At 43.8% G+C, this 26648-nt stretch overlaps 1 protein-coding gene across 3 annotated transcripts in view; it reads left to right on the forward strand.

Moving 5' to 3' along the window:
- PGAP1 (post-GPI attachment to proteins inositol deacylase 1) overlaps positions 1–26648 on the forward strand; it is a 794782-nt gene that overhangs the window by 607317 nt on the left and 160817 nt on the right. For all 3 annotated transcript variants that reach the window (XM_073558145.1, XM_073558147.1, XM_073558146.1), the window contains one exon: positions 19572–19665. In XM_073558145.1, coding sequence (XP_073414246.1) covers positions 19572–19665 — 94 coding nt within the window. The remainder of the gene's footprint in view (positions 1–19571; positions 19666–26648) is intronic.

Consider the following 26648-nt stretch of genomic DNA (forward strand, 5'->3'; position numbering starts at 1 on the left):
GTTGTCTCTGAGTCCAATATCATGCAAGAATTTTGGAGTTCTGTATTTTTGGTGTAACAGTAGTATCTGTGAATAACAATGGGATTCACTCAGGGACAAGTCCGGTACCCTGTCCAAAATTTCCAACCACTGATCGTCTTCAATAGGACCTATTGCCCCCTCCCATTTTCCCTTGGACTTCGATGGAAACTTTGAAAGCATCAAATCCAATACCATACAATAGATTATCGAAATCAGACCCCCTGACCCTTCAACCCCGGCTATTCTATCTATAACCCTATTTTGTGAGATTCCCTGCTCCAGCTTCCCACCATCTGCTCGCCATGCGTGTCATAGTTGTAAATATCTATAAAACTCCTGCTTGGGTAGATCGAACTCCCCCTGTAGCTGTACAAATTCCTTCAGCTCCCCGTTCTCCTCTAATATCTGAGCAAATCCTCAAATTCCCCTTCTCTCCCACATACTGAATCCTTGTAATTTATGTAAATTTGGGAGCCATGGAGTAGTCCAAATCAAAGTAAACCGCGAAATACCTTGTATATTCTGCAGAAGTCTTACCTTCCACCACAATTAATGCAACAGCAATAGTGTTGGTGTTTTCTCCCCCCTTATTGCAAATAATCGTGCCTCCAGAGCTCCATATAGGTCCCCTATTTCCAGGAATTGCTGTAATAATATTTTTTGTATCCCCCCACCTCCCGGATCATTCCACCCTCTAATATGCTGCAATTGAGCTGCTATAAAATATGCCCAGGGATTTGGCGCTGCCAGCCCACCCTCCCCTTTTCCTCTCTGCAGTTCTTCCAATTTAATTTGTGGTGGTTTTTTCCCCCAGATCAATTCCCTGAACAAACTGTTAATTTTGTAGAAGTACCTTTGTGGTATCCACACTGGGGAGTTATTTCAAATATACAATAATTGTGGCATCCAAATCATCTTAAGTAAATTTGTTTGTCCTACCACTGACAGCGGTAATTTTACCCATATGTTTAACTTCGATTGAAACTTTTCTAGGACCGGAATAAGATTTAATTTCTCATACACTCCCACCTTCCCTGTTACATTAATACCAAGATACCTGAATTCCGAGACCAGTCGCAGACCTGATGCTATATAAATGTGTTCATTATCTTTGTTCCCATCAACTGGCAGCAGCGTCGACTTATTCCAGTTGATCGTCAGTCCCGAGTAGCTACCAAAATCACCAATAACGTCCATCGCCACCTTTAAGGACGACGAGGCCTCTGCCAGAAATAGTAATGTGTCGTCCGCGTACAAGGCTATTTTCTCCTCAGTCTGTCCCCTCCTGAACCCCTGTATGTCCGTGTGGGCTCTAATGAGTATGGCAAGAGGCTCTATGGCCAAAGCGAACACCAGCGGGGACAGAGGGCACCCCTGCCTCGTGCCTCGATGTAACTCAAAGGGGGCTGACAAACCGCCATTCACTCTTATTCTAGCTGACGGCGTGTCATATAACATCTAAACCCATGAGATAAAGTTAATGCCCAGTCCAAATTTATTCATAACTTCCCACAAATACTCCCATTCTATTGAGTCGAAAGCCTTAGCCACATCCAATGAACATATGACCCTATCGCCCGGATTATCCACTGGTAGCTGCAGATTAAGGAACAATCATCTGATATTTGTCGCAGTAGACCTCGCAGGCATAAATCCTGATTGGTCCCTGTGTATCACCTTTGTTATTACCTTGCTAAGTCTAGAAGCAAGAACCTTTGCAATAATTTTTATGTCAGTGGTCAGCAGTGAAATCGGCCGGTAAGAATCTGGCAGCAGGGGATCTTTTCCCGGTTTCGGAATTACAACTATCACCACCTCCTTCAGAGACCTTGGTAACGTTCCCCCCTCAGAAGCTCTCTCAGGAGTAGTCAACAGCTGTGGTAGCAAGACACCCCCAAATTTCTTATAGACCTCCAGGGGCAGACCGTCCAAACCCGGTGATTTATTATTGGCCATTGACTCCACCGCCAATTGTAATTCCTCCAAAGTAATAGGTCCATTTAGGTAGGCCCGATCTACCTCCGAAAGAGTAGGGATTGGTATTGTGTCTACGTATGCTTTAATCTGCTCCTTAGTACAGGCCAGTTTAGTGTTATATAAATCCTTATAGAAATCTGCAAAGACTGATAGGATTTCAGATGGACTATTAACAATTGTACCTGTTGTATCTTTAATAGCGCCAACAAACGCCGTTTTCCTCTGCGCCTTTGCTATAAGAGGCAGCAAGTGTCCTGCTTTCTCCCCTTCTTCAAAAAACCGTTGTCTAGCAAATAATCTCTTATTGTTGGCCTTTTCCAGAACGTGGGTATTATAAGCCGTCTGTGCCCCCTTCCATTCCCGCAGGTCCTCCTCCGCTCCCGTCAGGACAAACTGCCTTTCTGTAGTACTCACTCTATCCCTAAGGAAAACCCCAAACTGCTCAGTTTTATTTTTGGCTCTGTTTATAGCTTGGATTAGATTTCCCCTTAGGCGGGCCTTCATAGAATCCCAAAGAACACTTTGCGTAACTGAACCCTCATTTTCCTCAAAGAACCAATTCAGGGAGATCCCAATTGACTCCAAGTCAATAACCTGAAGCCATAAAGCATTCATAGACCACATAGTGACATTTATCGGAAGTCTAACGGAGCAATTAATAGTAATTACTAGCGGGGAATGGTCAGATAAAAGTCTAGGTAAGTACTCCACTTTTTCTACTGCCGCAAGGATGCTTTCCGTGCCCAGGGCCATATCAATTCGCGATAATGTGTTATGTGTTTTAGAATAACAAGAAAACTGCCTTTCCCTGGGGTTCTTATGACGCCATACATCCAATAACGACATTTCCTGTATAAGTACCCCAAATTTCGACTCATGAGAATCCGCCGTCGCCGTCCCTGGTCTAAGTTTGTCCCAATATGGGTGTATAATGTTATTAAAATCCCCTACACATATTACTGGCACATTCGGTATCTTATCCACAAATGCTGCTATCATCTCCAGCACTTTAGTATTAAAGGGTGGTGGAATATACACTCCAATCAGTATCATTTCCTTAGCCATTAGTTTACAGTGAAGTGCCACCATTCTGCCCTCCCCGTCCACCCGAGATGTTATCAGTTCAAATGGTATAGAGTTATGAACTAGAACACTTACTCCTCTAGCATAACTGGAGAAAGCAGAATGAAAGCTAGATCCTACCCACGCCCTATTTATCAGTCCCGTTTTCCCTTTTTCTAAGTGCGTCTCCTGCAAGCAGACGATTGCCGGGGACCGTGTGCGAGCAAACTCCATCACCGCCGCTCTTTTAGTGGCGTTTCCCAGACCCCTCACATTCCAGGATAGTACATGAACTTTGTTATACATCTTACTGTAAGGCAAATGGTGTAATTGAATACCTCCTCACTCCATCCTCCCATAAAACATAGTTGCTTCTGAACTGTAGTGACATATAAATATATGGAAACCCACCTACTCATCACAAATTGCAATATAAAAATAAAGTTATCATTGTCTAGCACATTAGCACCTGGATCAAATAATAGGAGACGTGCGAACCCCTCCCACCCCAAGAAAAGAGAACAGAAAGAAATAAACCCCACAAGAAACAGCAATATTGAAATCCTTCTGCAAATAACAGATTGACAAGGGCACCAGTCCATCCTTCAGCTGTACAAGAAGCCACCACGAAAAAAGGAAGAATAAAAAAAAAGAAGGGTGCAACAAGAGCAGTCTACCACGCCAATCTTCACCCTTTGTTTTAACCGGATACAATGCACAGTATTAAAGTTCCACTGGGCCATGGATAGACATCTTTATAAAGAAACCAAAAACATACTACCGGCAAATACCGATGGCGAATACTCTTATATGAAATCCATTTCTTTTATGAACTCCGGCAAATCCTTTGCTCATTTTGGTCAATCCAACGAAGCGCATCTTTCGGATGTTCGAAGAACAAGGTTTCTCCCAGTGCTGCCACTCTCAACTTTGCTGGGTAAATCATGGAGTACGGGATTTGGAGATTCCGCAGTTGTCTCTTTACATCGCCAAATTGGGCTCTGCGCTTGGAGACTTCGATAATAATAATAATCTTTATTTTTATATAGCGCTAACATATTCCGCAGCGCTTTACAGTTTGCACATATTATCATCACTGTCCCCGATGGGGCCCACAATCTAAATTCCCTATCAGTATGTCTTTAGAATGTGGGAGGAAACCGGAGTACCCAGAGGAAACCCACGCAAACACGGGGAGAACATACAAACTCCTTGCAGATGTTGTCCTTGGTGGGATTCGAACCCAGCTGCAGCGCTAACCACTGAGCCACCGTGCCGCCCGGAATAATCCGGGAAAAAGGAGACATTGCGGCCATTGTAGGTAATTTTTCCTTTAGTATGTGCTGCTTTCAAAATGGCATCTCTGTAATGCAGCAGCTTTATCAGTACCGGCCGTGGGGGAGCTCCAGGTGGTAATGGTCTGGTGGGGACCCTATGTGCTCTCTCCACTGCAAAGAGCGGGGTCAGTCCATCCGATGCAAATAATTCACGCAGCCAGTTCTCGAAAAACTCTGAGGGGTTATTGCTCTGTTTTTTCAGGGACCCCAATAACTCGGACATTATTCCGTCTGAGCCTAGTCCAAGTCATCTGCTTTAGCTTGCAAAGCTAATATTTGTTGGTCATGTATGCGGGTGTCTCGTGTTACCTGGGGGAAAGCATCCTCCATGTCCACGAGTCTACCCCCCGCTGCCGACACCCTGTCACTCACTTTTTGCATGTTCTGACGCATAACTGATAGTTCCTCCTTAATCTGTCCCATCTGAGTTCCCAGAGATGTGAGAGTAGAGCCATATTGTGTCACAGCCATAAATACATCCCTCAATGTAGGTTCTGTGTTGCCAGGAATAACAACTTCGCCGTCTGGATGAGGTATCTCTTTAAGTACCATGGCTCCCTCTGCTGGCACTTCTGTGCAAGTGTTCATTTCCATATTATCATCTCTGGAATCTTCTCCACCATCAGCAAGCATCGAGAATCTGCTGCCCTGCACTGCTGTGACTTCCCCCCTGCTGTCCGATCTCACTGGGGCCTTACTTGGAGTTCTAGCAAAGCCTGCCAACTTCTCTGCTGCACTGAGAGCTGCCTGCCTCTCCGACCTGGTGTTTGCAACCTGCATGACGGCGCCATCTTGGATTCCTTTACCAGCTCCCTCCGCTGCCTCCTTTTGCTTCTTATTCATGCCCCCAGCCATCTCTGCAGCACCCGGTGATCCCCGCGTGTTCCACACTCTTTGCCTAGTCGGTACTGGCAAAAATTCAGCAGTTGTGAGGCCCAGTGGATATAAATACAGGGTGAGTCGTCCGGAGCTCTTAGACCTTGCAGCCGCTCACATGTCCAGCCAGGCCACGCCCCCTGTCCTTCTTATCCTTGATAGGGACAGGAACACATAAGAGGTTAAATAGCCCCTCCTCACCAACACCCTTCAGTGTTTTTCCTGTCCCTATCAGGGACAGACGAAGAGTGCATTAGGTACCTGTTAGGGTGGCGTGGAAGTGTCGGGACCCGGTGGAGCAGGAGCTCCCTGGAGAGTGGTGCCCTCTCCAGAGGGTTCTCAGTGGAAGAGGTAGGACGGAGCCCCTCCGCAGCACCGCTGATACTGCCGGAGGTCCCTCAGCGCCAGGGTCGAGAAGACTGCGCCCCATCTGGCCGCATCCCCTCAGTGGGCTCTGCACCGCAGCAGCTACTTCTCCAGGCTGCGGGACGCCGGCGCCTCGTGCTCTGGATTTCTGGCGCGCCGTGTCATCGAGGGGCGCAACAGTGACGACTTCCGGGGGCGGGGCAAGGAAAACATGGCAGCGCCTTGCGTGACGCGGTCCAGGGGCAACAAGGATCCTACCGGGGCTGGCGTCGTATAGAGTCCGGCGCCCCGTGCATGGAGGGTCGTCAGGAAAGGTGGGGATTCAGACTCGCACAGATGGGTGCACCGGGAGCGTGCGCAGCAAGACAGCCACGTCATCAGCAGCAGCTGGGCTCGGAAGAAGGACGAATCAGATGTCTTGAAGCCGGGTAAGGTGACTTCTTAAAGACACACTGACGGACAGCACACTGACTCATTAAAGATGGAAAGTGGTAGCCGTCCAGACGTCCAATCCCTAGAGCCAGCTCCGGACCATGTGAGTAAAAGGGATAGTAGGGTCCCTTACAGTTCTCCACAGACAGACCGGACCCTCTTTGCTATATATATTTTGCAGGCCAAGGAAGCACCTAAGCAATCCACCTCGGCCACCAGGAAGAAGCCTAATAAATGCCCCCTATGCTCGGCCAGGTTCCCGTCGGGACATACAAAAAAACTATGTGAGGCCTGCATATCAGGACTACTCAGACAGGAGCAGTCCTCTCTCCTGGACAACATAAAATCTATGATCCGAGAAGAGGTGCAGTCCACAGTCGCAGCGCTTGTACCATCACAGTCCCCCGTCCTAAAAGGCCCAGATGGGAACTGGAACAAAGTTCAGAGGAAGGAGAGGTGTCAGACTACTCCAATCCTGACTCCGGCGAATCTTCCTCAGCAGCTCATCCACAAGAAAGAAAGAAAGATACCTTTTTTCCGCGGAAGACACTGACACACTCCTACAGGCAGTCAGAAATACAATGAATGTAGAGGATTCTACAGAACCACAAACAACCCAAGATGAGATGTTTGGAGGGCTTAGAGCCCGCAGGAATACAGTATTTCCTGTTAATAAACATATAACAGCGATGATACTGGAGGAATGGGAACAATTGGGGAAGAAACTGATAGTCCCAAAGGACTTCAGGTGCCGTCTTCCTTTTGATCCAGAAGAGACAAAAGTGTGGGAGACCGTTCCGAAAATCGACATACCCGTATCCAGGGTGTCGAAGAACACGGCTATTCCCTTAGAGGATTCGTCCGGCCTGAAAGATCCGATGGATAAGAGATCAGAGGACCTCCTCAAGTAAGCCTGGGAAGCATCAGCAGCCGTTATGAAGGCTAACATAGCAGCCACCTCCGTAGCCAGATCAATGAGTTTATGGGTGAGCGAGCTAGAAGACCAAATTAGGGACAAAACCCCCAGAGGAGATCCTAAAATCACTGCTTATCCTGAGAATGGCTACCGACTTCATTGCGGATGCCTCGGCGGAATCAGTCCATTTTGCCCCAGGAAATAATGCCCTGTCTAACGCTACAAGATGAGCGCTGTGGCTGAGGTCCTGGACAGGAGACACTCAGTCAAAGAACAAACTGTGCTCTATACCATTCTCAGGACTTCACGTTTTCGGGCCCATATTGGAGGAACTACTCGAGAAAGCGTCCGACAAAAAGAAGGGCTTTCCGGAGGAAAAACCTAAAAGAATGTCTTTTTTTTTCCGAGGACCTGCTCCCATCCCAGGCAGGACTATAAGGGAAAGGGAAAGTCCGTTAGGTGGAGCTACCCAAAAGGAGGAAGAGGGAGAAGTTCTCAAGAGCAGAAGGCAAGACCTAACAGAATGACACTAGGAAGGTAGGAGGGAAACTCCGTTACTTCCAAAACAACTGGCGGGACATTGCCCAGAACCTGTGGATTTGGAATACGCTCGCAGAAGGGTACAAAATTGAATTCACCGAACGACCGCACAGGAGATACTGGGTAACCGAAACCCAGTCTCTGATCACCCACCAAAGACTTTTAAAGGATGTACGAGACCTAACAGAGATAGGGGCCATAACTCTGGTTCCTGTTGTGAGTTCATTTTCTGGTCTACCAGTTGTGAGTTCTCCTTCCAGGCTCCCTCTGGTGGTAACAGGAGGTAGTGAGGCTGATTTAATCAGTAGAGATTTGCCACCTGATAAGGAGGATGACGATTGGACCTCAGGAATCTGACTGGATTTAAGACAGCTGACGCCCTATTCTGGTGATGGTGATTCCTTCTGGCTTGTCAAGTCTTTGTTCTCAGCTCTGTTCCAGTCAGCTCAAGCTAAGTTTTTCTGCTAATGTTCACACTTGATTTTGTTGGTCTATTCAACTTTTTTGTGTGGTCAGCCATCCCCAGCTGGGGCTGTGCTGAATTTCCACTCTTACTTATCTGTATTTGCCAATTTGCTTTTTGTCCCTTATTAGATTGGCCTCTTTTTGCTCTGCCTCAGAATATTTCAGAGTGCTGATATAGTGGGAGAAGTCTAGTGACTTCAGGGTTGGCCCCATCGTTTGCTCAGCCTATTTTCCTGCCTATGTTTGTGTTTTCATCTTGTTTCACGGTCAATACATGTGTGGGGGCTGTCTATTCCTTTGGGGTCTGCTCTGGGGCAGTTAGTTTTCCCCTTTTCTTGCTTTAGACTTATTTAGTCCTCCGGCTGTGACGAGGCGTCTAGGTTCATCGTACGTATGCTCCATGGCTGCTGCTAGTGTTGTGATTAGGATCAGGGATCTGCAATCTGTATAGTTACCAACCTCTCTGGTTTTTCTGGAGCTTAGCTTGTTTAGGTTTTTCCTCCACGGTGACCCATTCATAACAGAATCACCAGCCATACCGCAGATTCTAGGGTACTCAAAGGCAGGAAAAAGTTGTTAAAAAAGTGTCAGAATTTTTTTTTAATGTATTTTTTCTTCTTTTTCTCTGGGGCCGTAGGAGGATTTTTTTCCCTAATGGAGATTAAGCAATTGTCTGATCGTGTGGAGCAACTTGCTGCTGAAGTGCAGGGAATTTCCACCTACCTCATTCAGTCACATGCTGCTGAACCTAAGATCCCTACTCCTGATGTGTTTTCTGGGGTTCGGTCTAAATTTCTGAATTTTAAGAAAAATTGTAAATTATTTCTTGCCTTGAAGCCTAACTCATCGGGGAGCTCTGCGCAGCAGGTTAAAATTGTCATCTCCTTGCTGCGCGGCAATCCCCAGGATTGGGCTTTTTCTCTGACACCTGAAAATCCTATTCTGACTAATGTGGATGCATTTTTTCAAGCCTTGGGGTTGTTGTATGATGAACCTAATGCTGTTGATCAAGCTGAGAGAACCCTGTTGGCATTAAACCAGGGTCAGGATTCTGCAGAGTTATATTGTCAAAAATTCCAAAAGTGGGCGGTCCTTACTACATGGAATGATAGTGCATTGGTAGCTCTCTTTCGGAAGGCTTTATCAGAGACCGTAAAAGATGTTATGGTGGGATTTCCTGTTCCCTCTGGTCTGGATGATTCTATGTCATTAGCCATTCAAGTTGATCGGCGTTTATGTGAACGTAAAACTACACAAACGTCTGAACCTATGCAATGTGATGGGGTTTTGTCTAGGGCGCAACATCAGGAGTTTAGAAGGCGTAATAAGCTGTGTTTTTTCTGTGGAGACGCCTCTCATACTATTTCCGTCTGCCCTAAACGAGAGAAACGTTTTGCACACACATTTGCTGTGGGCAGGGTGCAACCTAAATTCCATTTGGCAATTACTCTGATCTCCACGTTTTCCACTAAGGCTTTTGGGGATTCAGGAGCAGCTTTGAATCTGATGGATTTGGACTTTGCTAAACATTGTGGTTCTTCTATGACGCCTCTGCGGACGCCTATTGCTTTGAGGGGTATTGATGCTACTCCTTTGGCGGAGAATAAACCTCAGTTTTGGACCCAGGTGATAATGCGAGTTGCCCCAGACCACCAAGAAAATTGTACATTTTTGGTGCTGCATAATTTGCATGATACTATTGTTCTGGGTTTTCCCTGGTTGCAAACTCATAATCCAGTTTTGGATTGGAAATCTGGGTCTGTGGTGAGTTGGGGTTGTCAGTGTGTTCTTAGGGACGCTCCTGTTTCCTCCACCTCTCCTCAGTCTCATGATATTCCTGATTATCTGGCCGATTTTTCTGATGTATTTAGTGAGAGTAAGTCTGCGTCTTTGCCTCCTCATAGGAGTTATGACTGTGCAATTGAGTTGATGCCTGCTTGTAAATTTTCCAAGGGTCGGCTTTTCAACTTATCAGTACCCGAACATGATGCTATGCGATCCTATATTAAGGAGTCGTTGGAGAAGGGTCATATTAGACCATCCTCGTCACCTTTAGGTGCTGTTTTTTTTTTTTGTGGCCAAGAAAGATGGTTCATTAAGACCGTGTATTGATTATCGTTCCCTTAACAAGATGACGGTTAAATACCAGTACCCGTTACCTCTGATGTCTGATTTATTCTCCAGAGTTAAGAGTGCCTGCTGGTTTACTAAGCTTGACCTCGGGGGCGTATAATCTTATTCGCATCAAGCAGGGAATGAATGGAAGACGGCGTTTAATACTCCGGAGGGACATTTTGAATACCTGGTGATGCCTTTTGGGCTCACTAATGCCCCTTCTGTCTTCCAGTCCTTTATGAATGATATTTTCCGTGACTTTGTGGATAAGTTTTTGATCATCTATCTGGATGATATTCTGATCTTTTCTAGTGATTGGGATTCTCATGTGGAACACGTCCGGACTGTGTTCCGGATTTTGAGGGAGAATTCCCTGTTTGTTAAGGGATCGAAATGCCTCTTTGGTGTACAGAGGATTTCATTTTTGGGATTTATCTTGTCTCCGTCGACTATTGAAATGGACCCGGCCAAGGTACTGACCATTTATGATTGGGTTCAGCGTACTTCTTTGAAGGCCCTCCAGAAGTTTTTGGGTTTTGCTAATTTCTATCGTAAATTTATAGGTAATTTTTCTGGTATTGTCAAACCACTGACTGATCTGACCAAGAAGGGCGCTAATATGCTGAATTGGTCTCGTGAGGCTGTCTCAGCATTTCAGGAGCTTAAGCGGAGATTTACTTCAGCTCCAGTTTTACCGCAACCTGATGTGTCACTTCCATTTCAGGTGGAGGTAGATGCTTCTGAGATTGGTGCAGGAGCTGTTTTGTCCCAAAAAGACCCTGTGACTTCTAAGATGAATCCCTGTGCCTTCTTTTCTCGAAAGTTCTCCCAATCTGAACGCAACTATGATGTGGCGAATCGGGAGTTGTTGGCCATGAAGTGGGCATTTGAGGAGTGGAGACATTGGTTGGAGGGAGCTAGACATCAAGTTGTGGTCCTCACCGATCACAAGAATTTGATTTATCTGGAGTCGGCCAGGCGCTTGGATCCTAGACAGGATAGATGGGCCTTGTTTTTCACGCGTTTTAATTTTGTGGTCTCTTTTCTTCCGGGCACTAAGAATGTTAAGGCAGACGCCCTTTCTAGGAGTTTCTTTGCCGATTCTCTTAATGTGACCGAGCCTACTACCATCCTAGGTGAGGGGGTAGTTTTCTCTGCCATTTTGCCCTATTTGAGACGCGCCCTGGAGGAATTTCAGGAGGATAAACCTGAGCGTTGCCCCATGGGAAAATTGTATGTTCCTGACTAGTGGAGAAAGAGAGTGATGTCTGAAATTCATTGCTCCGCATTGGCTTGTCATCCAGGTATTTTTGGTTCCAGAGATTTGGTGAGTCGGTCTTTTTTGGTGGCCGGCCTTATCTCGTGATGTCAGGAATTTTGTACTGTCCTGTGGGACTTGTTCTCAGTCTAAACCTTGTTCTCGTTCTAGTGGGTTGCTGATGCTCCTGCCGGTGCCCAAGAGGCCATGGACCCATATCTCAATGGATTTTATTTCTGATCTTCCTGTCTCTCAGAGAATGATTGTTATCTGGGTGATTTGTGATAGATTTTCGAAGATGGTCCATCTTGTACCACTCCCAAAGTTGCCATCTTCCGCTGAGTTGGTGCCCTTGTTTTTGCAACAGGTGGTTCGGTTACATGGGATTCCTGAGAACATTGTGTCCGACAGAGGACTCCAGTTTGTTTCCAGATTCTGGAAAGCCTTTTGTTCCAATCTGGGAATTCAGTTATCCTTCTCCTTCGCGTTTCATCCCCAGACCAATGGACAGACTGAGAGAACAAACCAGACCTTGGAGTCTTATTTAAGATGTTTTATATCTGCTGATCAGGATGATTGGGTCTCATTTTTGCCCTTGGCCGAAATTGCGCTGAATAATAGAACTAGTTCTGCCACTTTGATGTCACCCTTTTTCTGTAATTTTGGGTTTCATCCTCGCTTCTCTTCAGGGCAATTGGAATCTTCGTCCTGCCCAGGTGTGGACACTGTGGTTGAGAGAATGCAGCAGATATGGGACCTAGTGGTGGATAAGTTGTCACTCTCTCAGGAAAAGGCCCAGCGATTTTCCAACCGGCATAGGACCATTGGTCCCCGGTTTAAAGTGGGTGATATGCTTTGGTTGTCGTCTAAGAATATTCCTATGAAGGTTGCATCTCCAAAATTTAAGCCAAGATTTATTGGACCTTATAAGATTTTGGAGATTCTTAATCCTGTTTCTTTTCAATTGGCTCTTCCAGTTACGTTCAAGATCCATAACGTATTTCACAAATCTCTGTTGAAGAGGTTTGTTGAGCCAGTGGTTCCTATGGCAGCACCTCCTGACCCTGTGTTGGTTGAAGGCAATGTGGAATATGAGGTAGAGAAAATATTGGATTCTCGTTTGGTTAGTCGGAGACTCCAGTATTTGGTCAAATGGAAGGGTTATGGACAGGAGGATAATTCTTGGGTCTCTGCCTCTGATATTAATGCCAATAGATTGGTTTGTGCTTTTCACCGGGCCCATCCTGATCGGCCTGGTGGCGTGGATGAGGGTTCGGTGACCCCTCCCTAATAGAGATAGGGGCCATAACTCGGGTTCCTGTTGTGAGTTCATTTTCTGGTCTACCAGTTGTGAGTTCTCCTTCCAGGCTCCCTCTGGTGATAACAGGAGGTAGTGAGGTTGATTTAATCAATAGAGATTTGCCACCTGATAAGGAGGATGACGATTGGACCTCAGGAATCTCAGACTGGATTTAAGACAGCCGACGCCCTATTCTGGTGCTGGTGATTCCTTCTAGCTTGTAAAGTCTTGGGTCTCAGCTCTGTTCCAGTCAGCTCAAGCTAAGTTTTTCTGCTAATGTTCACACTTGATTTTGTTGGTCTATTCAGTTTTTTGTGTGGTCAGCCAGCCCCGGCTGGGGCTGTGCTGAATTTCCACTCTTACTTATCTGTATTTGCCAATTTGCTTTTTGTCCCTTATTAGATTGGCCTCTTTTTTCTCTGCCTCAGAATATTTCAGAGTGCTGATATAGTGGGAGAAGTCTAGTGACTTCAGGGTTAATTTTGTTATCAGAAGTGTTGGACATTATTTTTGTAGGGTTTTTGGCAGATTGCAGACAGTGTCTTTCCTTTCCTATCCTTTCTAGTTATTTTGGGCCCCATCGTTTGCTCAGCCTATTTTCCTGCCTATGTTTGTGTTTTCATCTTGTTTCACAGTCAATTCATGTTTGGGGGCTGTCTATTCCTTTGGGGTCTGCTCTGGGGCAGTTAGTTTTCCCCTTTTCTTCCTTTAGGCTTATTTAGTCCTCCGGCCGTGACGAGGCGTCTAGGTTCATCGTAGGTACGCTCCACGGCTGCTGCTAGTTGTGTGGTTAGGATCAGGGATCTGCAATCTGCATAGTTACCAACCTCTCTGGTTTTTCTGGGGCTTAGCTTGTTTAGGTTTTTCCTCCACGGTGACCCATTCATAACAGAATCACCAGCCATACCGCAGATTCTAGGGTACTCAAAAGCAGGAAAAAGTTGTTAAAAAAGGAAAAAAAAGTGTCCGAATTTTTTTTATTTTTTTTTAAATGTATTTTTTCTTCTTTTTCTCTGGGGCCGTAGGAGGATTTTTTTTTCCCTAATGGAGATTAAGCAATTGTCTAATCGTGTGGAGCAACTTGCTGATGAAGTGCATTGAATTTCCACCTACCTCATTCAGTCACTTGCTGCTGAACCTAAGATCCCTACTCCTGATGTGTTTTCTGGGGATCAGTCTAAATTTCTGAATTTTAAGAATAATTGTAAATTATTTCTTGCCTTGAAACCTAACTCATCAGGGAGCTCTGCGCAGCAGGTTAAAATTGTCATCTCCTTGCTGCGCGGCGATCCCCAGGATTGGGCTTTTTCTCTGACACCTGAAAATCCTATTCTGACTAATGTGGATGCATTTTTTCTAGCCTTGGGGTTGTTGTATGATGAACCTAATGCTGCTGATCAAGCTGAGAGAACCCTGTTGGCATTAAACCAGGGTCATAACAGGTTTCCCATGCTCAGAGATTTCAGGGTCACTACTCAACCTTATTCTCCATAAAAAAAAAACCAGGAGGAGAATACCGAACCATAATAAATCTGAAACCACTAAATCGGTGGGTGACCTACAAGAGATTCAAGATGGAATCTCTAAAAGCAGTCATACCTCTGATAAAGGACTCAAACATGAGCACCCTAGATTTAAAGAGTGCCTACTACCATGTGCCCATCCATATATCACACCAGAAATTCCTCAGGTTTGGGATAAAAGATCACGGGAAGATACACTTCCAGTTCCGTTGCTTACCATTCGGGCTCGCCTCCGCGCCCCGTGTCTTCACAAAGCTTATAGCAGAGATCATGGCCTATCTAAGGGAAAGAAATACCCTCATCATACCATACTTGGACGATCTGCTGCTAGTGGCAGACTCTCAACAAAAGATGGAGCAGGACCTTACATCCACCGTATCAATCCTACAAAGTTTAGGATGGGTAATAAACTGGAAAAAGTCAAGTCTAAAACCAGAAAGTGTTTCTCAGAGTCATCCTAAACTCGGAAAAAGAATGTTCCTTCCTTCCCCTGCACAAACAGCAGGCAGTCAAACAAGAGGTCCAGAGACGCAACTACGTCTCCATAAGGAAGGCGATGAGAGTCCTGGGTCTCATGACTTCATGCGTATCCAGTGTACAGTGGAGCCAATTCCATTCAAGGATCCTGAAAAAAGAAGTTTTGGCGACCTGCGACGACAGAGAATCATCACTGGACACAAACATAAGATTCTCCGAGGAAGGAAAGCAGTCCCTTTCCTGGTGGACGAACACATAAAACCTCGGGAAAGAAAGACCCTGGAGATCGTTGCCATGTATAAACATCACTACCGACGCCACTCTCAGAGGTTGGGGGGCTCACAAGGAAGATCGATACCTCCAGGGGACATGGGGCCCATCAATATGCAACCGGTCCTCAAATTACAGAGATCTCAGGGCAGTTTGGGAGGCACTATAGACATGCCAAAAAGAGCTGAGGGGTCAGAATGTCAAAATCTTCTCAGACAACTCGACTACAGTTGCCTTCCTTCAACATCAAGGAGAGGCCCCAGACACCGTCACCTACAGGACCTAGCACAGAAAATCTTTCTCTGGGCAGAACAGATGATAAGATCAGTTACGATAGTCCACCTGAAGGGATCCAGAAATCAGGTAGCGGACTTCCTAAGCAAGGAGAAGGTTCAACCTTCAGAATGGTCACTAAGCGAGGAAGTTTTCAGACAGCTATCCCAACGCTGGGGGACACCAGAGATCGATTTATTCACCACAAAGAAAAACTCAAAAACAAGGAGATTCTTTTCTCTCAACCCAGCAGACATGGAACATGGAGCTCGCTTACGCCTTCCTGCCACTTCCTCTTTTATCAAGGGTCTTAAGAAAGATCCAGGAAAGCAGAGCATCAGTAATATTGATTGTTCCTTATTGGCCCAAAAGAAGCTGGTTCTCCCTACTAAAATGGATGGCACGGGAAGATTCAATATTACTACCAGCGAGATGGGACCTTCTAACTCAGGGACCCCTAGTACATCAGAGACCGGAGATGGCTACAGCTATCGGCCTGGATCCTGAGGCAGAGATCCTAAAATCAAAAGGGCTCTCTGACCCAGTAATATCTACTATGCAGAATAGTAGGAAACTGGTAACCTCAGCCATATACTGGAAAATCTGGAAAACATTCTGTTCTCAATGTAAAGTGCCTGTATCATTCACCCAGAGTCCAGATATTCCTCATATCCTCTACTTCCTCCAGGCCGGCTTTGACAGAGGACTAAGGCCTAGTACGCTGAAAGTACAAGTGTCAGCCTTAGGTTAATATTTTGACTTTCCACTAGCAAATCATCCCTGGGTAGTGAGGTTCATAAAAGCCACACAGCATATGAGACCCACAATCCGTAGCTCAATACTACCTTGAGATCTCAGCTTGGTCCTAAGTGAGCTACGTAAGGATCCATATGAACCACTAGAGCAGGCCCTCTTTAAGATCAGTGACATTCAAAACCCTCTTCCTAGTAGCAATTACTGCTAGACGCATAGGGGAGAGTCAGGCCCTGTCTATAGACCATCCATATAGTTCCAGGAAGACTGCATTGTCTTAAAATTAAATCTGGCCATTCTTCCCAAGGTGGTTACAGATTTCCAACGGAGTCAAGAAATAGTACTACCTGCTTTCTGCCAGAATTACAACAACGAGAAAGAACGCTCTCTCCACCTCTTGGATGTTAAGAGCCGTTCTCCAATACTTTGAACTTACAAAGGACTGGAGAGTAGACTCTAATCTCTTTATCCAAATGGCAGGCAAATTCATAGGGAAGAAGGCATCAAAAGCTACCCTGGCTAGATGGTTGAAGTCAACTATCAGTGCAGCATATGTGTCGGCGGGCGAGACTCCGTCGGAAAACCTTAGGGTGCATTCTCTAAGAGCTGTTTCTGCCTCATGGGCAGAGAGCGCCGGAGCATCCATGGACCAGATATGCAAGGCCGCAACCTGGTCTAAATTTAATAGCTTTTGCAAACATTATAAATTAAATGTTACGGCAAATCATCAAAGAGCATTTAGGAGGAAAGTCCTTCAAGCTGTAATTCCGCCCGTTGGAGTAATTTGGTAATTCTCCTGGTGGTGCTGTCATGAGGGACTTCCTGGAAAGTAGGAATTAGTCCTACCGGTAATGGTATTTCCTGGAGTCCATCATGACAGCACCCCTTATATACCCTCCCTTGGACTTCTAGTCTGATATGTGATGTAACATGTGTAGATGGAAGTTCAATAAAATTGCGTTGCATCCATCCTGGTGTGGTACTTAGAAAATCACTGAAGGGTGTTGGTGGGGAGGGGCTATTTAACCTCTTCTGTGTTCCTGTCCCTATCAAGGATAAGAAGGACAACCTCCTGGTGGTGCTGTCATGATGGACTCCTGGATATACCATTACTGGTAGGACTAATTCCTACTTTTGTGATCACTATTACCCAAGTGACCCCCAACCCTTATATTTGATATGCGGTCTGGCCTGTTGGTTAATATTAGGACTAGCAGTGCCACCCCTTTTGTTGGGTCCTGAACTATTTGCTCTCTCTCATAGTTGTCAGAAACCTATTACCTTTGCTGGAACTGCAGGTTTCGGTTCCCCAATGTATTTTGTGGTAGTTGAAGTCCCCCATAATGTTGACTTCTCCTTGAGTCACTGCTTCATATATTTGCTTTACAAGGATATTCTCCATTGCTTCCATTATTTTGGAGACTAATAACAAACCCCTGTCAATAATTTATTTATTTTTCCCCCTCCCATTATCTCCACCCACAGGGACTCTATATTTTCATTAGATTCACATATATTATCACGCAGGTAGGGTTTTGAGGATGTTTTTACATATAAAGGATTGCTACTTCCAATAGGTGGCACTAGAGTTCTAGTCCTCTTCTTCTCTGAAGAGACAATTTGCATAATTAGCATACTTCCCAGAGGAGCATTGCGGCTTTAAGTCTCCTCACCTCGACATGCTTAACATGTCATTCTCCGCAAGGAGAAATGATACTTCTTGGATATCGGTCAGACTCCTCTCTCACAGCCAAACCAGATCTCACACTTTGCACTGACGAGGGGCAGTACCCTGAAACAGTGTCTGCAAATTGAGATTCTGACTTGGCTTTTATCTTAAGTCATCTAACAAGGCTCGTTAAAGGGTCAACATTGATTTTTAGGATTGCTACTTCCAATAGGTGGCACTAGAGTTCTAGTCCTCTTCCTCTCTGAAGAGACAATTTGCCTAATTTACATATAAACACACACCTCCCCCTCGCTTATTTGTACTGTCATTTCTGAACAGACTATAGCCCTGTAAACTAACATCCCAGTCATGGCTCTCGTCCAGCCATCTCTCATGCTCCAACAAAGTTAATTCTAATTCCTCCATTTTGTTGGTGAGGCTTCTGGCATTAGTATACATGCACTTTATGTATCTCTCATTACCGCTATTCTTCTCTAAAATCTTAACTGTTCTAACCCCATCCCTCACTCCACCCCCACCCTCAATTTTTTTATTTTTGCACAGGTCACTATCTGCACTATCCTTCCCTCCTATAAAATGAATAGCCTCCCCCCAATCCCTAGTTTAAGCACTCCTCCAACCTTCTAGCCATTTTCTCCCTCAGTTCAGCAGTACCCTCCCCATTGAGGTGCAGCCTGTCCCTAGTGTAGAACCTGTAGCCAACTGAGAATTCGGCCCAGTTCTCCAGGAACCAAAACCCCTCCTTCCTACACCATTTCCTGAGCCACTTATTTATCTCCTGTTGCCTCTCTAGTGTGGCACGTGGTACATGTGGTATTTCAGAGAATACCACCTTGGAGGTCCTTGCTTAAAGCTTACGGCCTAATTCCCTGAAATCATCTTTAAGGACCTTCCACCTACCACTAACTTTATAATTTGTGCCATGTCTCGTTCCATCTGCCAACAGACACCACAGACTGTCCAGGAGTTGACTGGTGCTTTATTCCAGGTGTGGGAGGAGATCCACCGGCTTATCAGGACCATGCCCAGGCATTGTAGAGGGGTCATACAGGCGCATGGAGGCCACACACACTACTGAGCATCATTTCCACTGAAATTTGATTTTCCACTTTAATTTTCAGTATCATTTCAAATCCAGTCCTCCATGAGATATTCATTTTGATTTACAATGATCATTTTTATGTTTTATTGTTCTTAACGCATCCACTTTGTAATGAATAAAGATTTGCAACTGGAATATTTCATTCAGTGATATCTATGATGTGTAATTTCAGTGTTCCCTTTATTCTTTTGAGCAGTGTATTTTTTTTTTTTCAACAAAAATTAACTTTTTACCTTAATGGACATGTTAACTGTATTGTAATTTACTTTCAGCTCTTAGGTGTAGAAATAAAGGGGAAAGCAGAATAAGGCTGGCTTTACACTGCATTTCTGTTTAGTGTGTACATCTGAGCAGCTCATGATATTACACCCCCTATTCAGGGCGCATTAGTCAGGCAAAGGAAAAAACAGTGGCTTTTTGTCCACTATATTGCTAGTATGCATTAGTATACTATGAAAAATTAACTATGGAATAAACTTGTTTTCTTGACTATCTCCGTAGAGTGCATCCTGTAAAAAGTATACCTTAAATAGAAACCATTATGGGCAACTGCATGGCATCTATAACAGACATCTGTTTACTGGACACATCAGGAGTTTTTCAATAACTGTTTGATAAGTGTTTGGTAAACAGGTCCCAAAACGAGATGTGAACATAACCTATTTTACTACCATAAAATTGAAAATGTATTATTTTCTTATTTTTATATAATTGTCATATTATTAAGTTAATATATATATATGTATATGTATATATATATATATATATATATATATATATATATATATAATATTATGTTATGTTTTTTGTTGTTGCAGATCATCAGATGTCATTGGCCATCACTTCATGTTTACATTGTGTCTAACCTGCTTCTTGCTTTTGGGGCACAGCTCTATACTATATCCAGCAAAGGTAACATAACAATATTGATTCTTAAGCTAGAACTTTAGTGTTTGACCAGTGATGTTAGGTTTAAGGTAGATCTGCTTAGGGCAGGAAAGCTGTGCATTTTATCTGTCAATTGGCACAAGTGAAATCCTCAGTTGTAATACAGAAGCTGACATGGGGGCAAAATTTAATCAGTCTCATCCACATTCTACAGTAATTTCCTATGGAAATGTTAAACTTTCATTGTATCCAGTGTGTCAATTTCTTTGTCAGTTTCTGGTTTTCTATTTTTTCTTCCCTTTGTTCCAAGAGCCGTAAATTTTTTATGTTTTCATCCACATAGCTATATAAGGGCTTGTTTTTTGTTAGACGAGTTGTACCTTTGAATGACATAATTCATTTTATCATGAGATGCGCTGGAAAGAGGAGAAACAATACCAGGTGCATTGCAACAAAAAGTGCAATTTCACTTTGTATTTTATTTTTATGGGAGGGTTTATTTTCAGTGTATGGTAAAATTGACCTGGGAATATGATTCTGCATGTGAGTACGATTTTACAAATATCATGTATAACATGCATAGTTTTTTTATTTAAGTGATTAAAAAACAAACCTTTGCTTGTGTTGCCATTTTCTGAGAACCGTAACAATTTCAATTTTCTGGATATATATCTGGATGTTGGGAGCAATGCACACCATAGCAGGATACCCTATGGCAGAGAGTAGGACAGTGCTGGTTTAGCTCAACTGGTTAAGATGTGACAGGCACAATTTTTACGTAAGCATGAAGAAAAGTAGCTGTTTCTGCTGCCCCGTAGCTGGCGCATAAATCATGCAGGAAGTATAGTATTCAGTTGGATGAAACTTGTAAGCTGGGCTGTGATGCTGGAGTAAATCGATTCTTCAACAATGACACTGATGAGAATAAGGTTTTTTATCACAACACGTTTCAACTCCGAAATGCGTCTTTATCAAGTGAAAAAAAAACAAATGTGCAAAACATGACAACAGATGGGTTTGTAATGGCCCAAAATGAGTGACAATTACATATGGGAATGCCCACATTGATGTTTAACCCCTTTCCCATCTTGGACATATCCATATGTCCCTCTGACCCGGGCTTATTGACCTGGGATGTATGGATACGTCCCAACGAACTTGCTTGCACATGAGCTGTGCGCATGCGATCACGGCCGGTGTCAGCTGATTCTGACACCCGACACTAAGTGCCAGGATAGATCCCATACTGCTCCCAGAACTTTAACCCCCTAAATGCTGCAATCAAAGTCGTCCACAGCATTTCGAGAGCCAGCAGAGGAATGACAGCCCCCTCTGCCCTTTGATCGGAGACCCCGTGGCTCGGCGCAAGGTCCCGTTCGTTGCCACGGTGACCCGATGGTGTCATGTCGACAACTGGGTCACCAGAGCTAGGAAAGTTGCTGAATATTGCGCAGTGCATGATCAGCAACTTACTATTTCAGTGCAGAGGTAACAGTTTGTGTACAATGGGGATGCTGCTGCATTTCTATACTATACAAGCGATCATCCTGCAAAAAAAATGATAGTTCCATAATGGAACAAAGTAAAAAAGTTAAAAAAAAAAAGAAAAGTTGTTAAAAAATATAAAAAAATAATAAAAATATATTGTACCCATTACATTGTATTATATTGTACCCAAAACTACACATTTTCTATCTACCGAGTCCGCAACGACATAACCTATGAAACTGGCCCACTAGTTAACTCCTTTAGTGAACACCATAAAAAATATATATATAAAAACAAGGTAAAAAACAATGCTTTATCATGATGCCGCCGAACAAAAAGTAGAATAAAACGCGAACAAAAAGAAGAATATAAATAAAACTGGTACCACTGAAAACGTCATCTTGTCCCGCAAAAAAAGCAAGCCATCATACAGCTCCATCAGTGGAAAATTTAAAAAGTTATACTTCTCAGAATAAAGGGATGCAAAAATAATTATTTTCTCTATAAAATAGTTTTTATTGTGTAAAAGCGCCAAAACATAAAAAAAGATATAACTGTATTATCGCTGTAATCGTATTGACCTGAAGAATAAAACTGCTTTATAAATTTTACCACACACGGAACAGCATAAAAAAAAAAAAACACACACTTAATTGCTGGTTTTTGTTACCATATATACTCGAGTATAAGCCGAGATTTTCAGCCCATTTTTTTGGGCTGAAAGTCCCCCTCTCGGCTTATACTTGAGTCATATACCGGGGGCGGCGGGGGTGTCAGAGATCATACTCACCCCCTCCTGGCGCACGGTCTCTGCAGCCCCTCTGCTTCTTCCATGGTTCCGTGCACCAGGAGGGGGTGAGGGTGAGTATGACAGGAGGGAGGACAGGGAGCAGTGCAATATTCATCTGTCCTCGTTCCACCACAGTGCGCCGCTCTGTCTCCTGCATCCTCTGTCTGTGATGTTCAGATCAGAGGGCACGATGATGTAGTCAGTGCGCGCCCTCTGCTGAACGTTACTGCGGAGACCCGGGAGACAGCGGCGCGTGGCAATGGAACGGGGACAGGTTAATATCTCGAGTGCCGGGGGCCTGAGCCAGCAGCGACAGCGGCACCTGGCCCACATAGCGTGCTGGTGTCCCCGCCTGCTCAGAACACCGGCACCTGGCCCCCAGCAACGAGAGGTGAGTATGTCATTTTTTTTTAATTGCAGCGGCAGCAGCAATATATGGGCCGTATTTATCTATGGAGCATCTTCTTGGACCACCATTAACCCTTGTGCAGCATTTTATGGGGGGTATTTATCTATGGAGCATCTTCTTGGGACACCATTAACCTTTGTGCACCATTTTATGGGGGGTATTTAGCTATGGAGCATCTTTTTTGACCACCATTAACCCTTGTGCAGCATTTTATGGTGGGTATTTATCTATGGATCATCTTTTTGGATCACCATTAACCCTTGTGCAGCATTTTATGGGGGTATTTATCTATGGAGCATCTTTTTGGACCACCATTAACCCTTGTGCAGCACCCTCGGCTTATACTCAAGTCAATAATTTTTCCCAGTTTTTGTGGCAAAATTAAGGGTCTTGGCTTATACTCTGGTCAGCTTATACTTGAGTATATACGGTAATTTTGCCTCACAAAAATCGGAATAGAAAACAAACAAAAAATGTTATGTATCTGAAAATGAAACCAATAAAAACTTTAACTCGTCCTGCAAAAAACAAGCCCTCACATGACGCTGTCGACCGAAATATGGAAAAATTATAACACACAAACTATGGTGAAGCTATTTTTTGCAATATAAAGCGTATTTTGGTGTGTGACAGCAGCCAAATATAAAAGCAAAGAGAAAAAGTGAATGGCACTAGGGAACACAAATCACCACTTAACAGACAAGGAACCAAATAAATCTGAACACCGCGCAAAGCATAGCTGGTATTGGTGCTTGACGAAAACTGTCGAAATCCAAGGAACAGTAGAAGAAAAAACGTAGCACTCACCAGTATAAATCAGATCCAATAGTCCTTTATTCACATAAATGCCATGGACAGCAAGTGGACAAACAGGACATGAGACTTGCGGGGGAGGGAGGACGATGGCCGTTTCGCAATTACTCGCTTCTACAGGTCCAGGTGCAATAATCAGGTTGATTATTGCACCTGGACTCGTAGAAACGAGTAATTGCGAAATGGCCGTCGTCCTCCCTTCCCCGCACATCTCACATGTCCTGCTTGTCCACTTACTGTCCATGGCACTTATGTGAATAAAGGACTATTGGATCTGATTTATGCTGGTGAGTGCTAGGACTTTTGTTTTTTCTTCTATTCCCAGCCAAATATAAAAACCTGATATAAATCTGGTATCGCTGTAATCGCACTGAGCTGAAGAATAAAGTCGCCTAATCATTTGTACCACACGAGGAACGGCGTAAAAAATAAAACCAATTTTTCACCTGCTGTTTTTTTAATTCTGCCTCCTAAAGATCACAGTAAGGCTTGGCACACATTTATCCTGCGCTTTGCCCTGAGCAATTACACCAGGGTTTCCGTGTAAATCTCTGAAATACATTATTCAGACGGAACCCCCAGCGCCGTGTCAGTCTTTTTAGGACTGCATAAAAGTGCCGTTGGCCACAGTTTTGTGCACTTCTGAAAAGGACATCGCTGAACAGAGGCCAGAAGGAGTTCAGAGTAACTCTGCTGCCTCAGTATATTGAATGGATCCCTCGTGGGGTTTCATCTGAATCACATCACTGATTTAGATGGAAACCCCAAAGTAAGTGCTCAGCGTAGAGTGCTAGATAAATCTGATCTAAAATGTTTCTAACAAAAGCTTCAACACAATCCACAAAAAAAGCAAGTCCCCACTCAGGTACATCATCTGTCAATGGAAATATAGGGGCCTTCCACTTAACTGGTAGCACAAAGTCTCTGGAAAAGCTAAATAGCTCCTTGCCCCTCAAAAGAAATTCAGTAAATTCTATGTTCCCAAATCCAAATGCCTCCCCTCCCTTTTGAGCTACACAGTGTACCACCTAAACCACATACAGCATCTAAGTTTGGCATTTTTGTAGTGATGAGAGCCCGTCTTATTTATTGGTGCTTGTCTACAGAAGCATGAGCTGGGCATAATATACTGGTTACTACAGCATTCTGGTCACTATAGTGTACTGGTCACTATAACGGCAGTTTGCAAGTTTCACCCAGCAACATCCACTGCTGCTCTTTTCTGGAAAACACCCTTATAGTCAAAATCATCATTACACCTGTAGATAAATTCCCAAAGGGGTATAATTTTCAAAATGGGGTCACTTGAGGGGGATTCTGCTCTTATAGCAATTAATGGCTCTGTATATGGAGTCCACAAACTATTCTAGGAAAATCTGCGCTCCAGGAGGCAAATTGCATTCCGTCCCTCCCTAGTCTCTCCATATGGCTAAGTAGTACTGTACAGCCACATATGGGTTATTGACACATTCAGTTTAAAATGTGGGACAAATTATCGTGCCATCTTTACCAACTTCTTGTATGAAAAAGTAAAATCTGGGCTAAAACAACATTTTGGCGGTAAAAATGCAGTTATTTTTTCTTCACAGTCCAAAATACATTTAAGTTCTGTGACACAGCCGTAGTGCCAATTTGATCATTGCACCTCTAGATGAATTTGTTGAGAGTTCTAGTTTGAAAATGGGGTCACTTATTGGGGGGTTCTGCTGTTATGGCACCCGCAAACCATAACATTAAAATCTGCACTATAGTAAGGCACTCCTTCCCTTCTGAGCTTTGCACTGTGCCTGAAAAATATTTCACGATTGCATGTAGGATATTGGCGCACTCAGGAAAAAATGGACCTCAGATTGTTGTAAAAAAAAATTCCCATTAGCCCTTGGAAAAATTAAAAACTTGGGGCTGAAACAATATTTTAGTGGTAAAAATGTAATTTAATCTTTCTTGACCGCTCAATGGTTTAAAATACTGTGAGTCACATGTTCCCACATGTTTCACATGGCTCTCGCGCTGACCTCAGAAAGGTGAAGTAAGTAAAGTGAACATCAATCTCCTTTGAAAACAGAGTATTTTAATTTTCATCCTTTTTTAAAAAAAAAACACCTAACCCAGTGTAGAAAGGTACATATACCATAAGATACAAAACACAATAATTGACCAAGACACTTGCCTGCCAAAACCCTACAATAAACCTAATCTCTCTCCTTCCTTGCTGTTGAGGTTGACACCCTAAGAAACGATTGTTTGGCGCCCTCACTCAACGTGGAATGTCCTTCTCTCCCCTGATTTAACCCTATCAATATAGGTGGGAAACAATATAGCGGAGGAAAGAAATGAAAGGAATAGATTCTTATATAATACTAAACATATCATAGGTTGCCCTACGGGTACAGAAAAAACGAAAATTATCTCAAAAACATGCAAAAAATCTGACACATCTTAATACAATAGTCCTATACAAAAAATGCTATAGCATCATCAAGAAACATAAAGCCCAGAAATAAATGGAGCTTAAAATGAGTTGAGGATACTCCACAATAATCACTTAGCAAATCCTCACACAAAAGCTCTATCTAATAACATTATAGCATGAATAGAAATAATAGAGCAAATTTTAATAAGACTTAGCATGAGCTAGAAACTCCCCACAATAGTCCTATACAAAAGACACCATAGCATTAATGAGAAGCATAAAGCCCAAAGTACAATGGAGCTTAACATGAGTTGAGGATACTCCACAAGGATAACGTAACAGATCCTCACACAGCAGCTCTATATAGTAGCATTATAGCATGAATGAAAATGATAGAGCAGATTGAATAGTCCTTAGCATGAGTTGAAGATGCCCCGACGGGTTTCCCCGTTATCACGGTTCATCAGGAGGACACGATGCTGTAGATGCCGGATGCCATGATGATGCTTGGCATGCCTGGCAGTAAAAACAGGCGCCTCATTAATTTCTGCATTTCTAACTATATTCTATGAACAGGAGGATGCTCCTATAAAAAAAAGCGCAAAAATCACGCAAAAACGCGCATTTTTCCTGGGAAGGAGTCCGTTTTTTTCTGCATACGTGGGTACATAGCCTTAGTGTGTGACAGCTGCCAAACATAAAAACCCATTATATATAGTAAATCAAACCCCCCTTTATCACCCCCTTAGTTAGGGAATAATAATAAAATAAAAAGTATTTATTTCCATTTTCCCATGGGTTAGGCTTGGGGCTAAAGTTAGGGTTAGGCTTGGGGCTAATGTTAGGGTTAGGGCTAAAGTTAGTGTTAGAAATGGGACTAAAGTTAGGGTTTGGGTTGGGATTAGGGTTAGGGGTGTGTTAGGGTTATGGTTGGGGTTGGGATTAGGGTTAGGGGTGTGTTGAGGTTAGGGTTAGAGTTAGAATTGGGGGGTTTCCACTGTTTAGGCACATCAGGGGCTCTCCAAATGCAACATGGCATCTGATCTCTATTCCAGGCAATTTTGCATTGAAAAGTCAAACAACGCTCCTTCCCT

The sequence above is a fragment of the Dendrobates tinctorius genome, unplaced genomic scaffold (genome assembly GCF_039654945.1).
Source record: "Dendrobates tinctorius isolate UK_male_01 unplaced genomic scaffold, ASM3965494v1 ptg000254l, whole genome shotgun sequence".
Taxonomy (NCBI): Eukaryota; Metazoa; Chordata; class Amphibia; order Anura; family Dendrobatidae; genus Dendrobates; species Dendrobates tinctorius.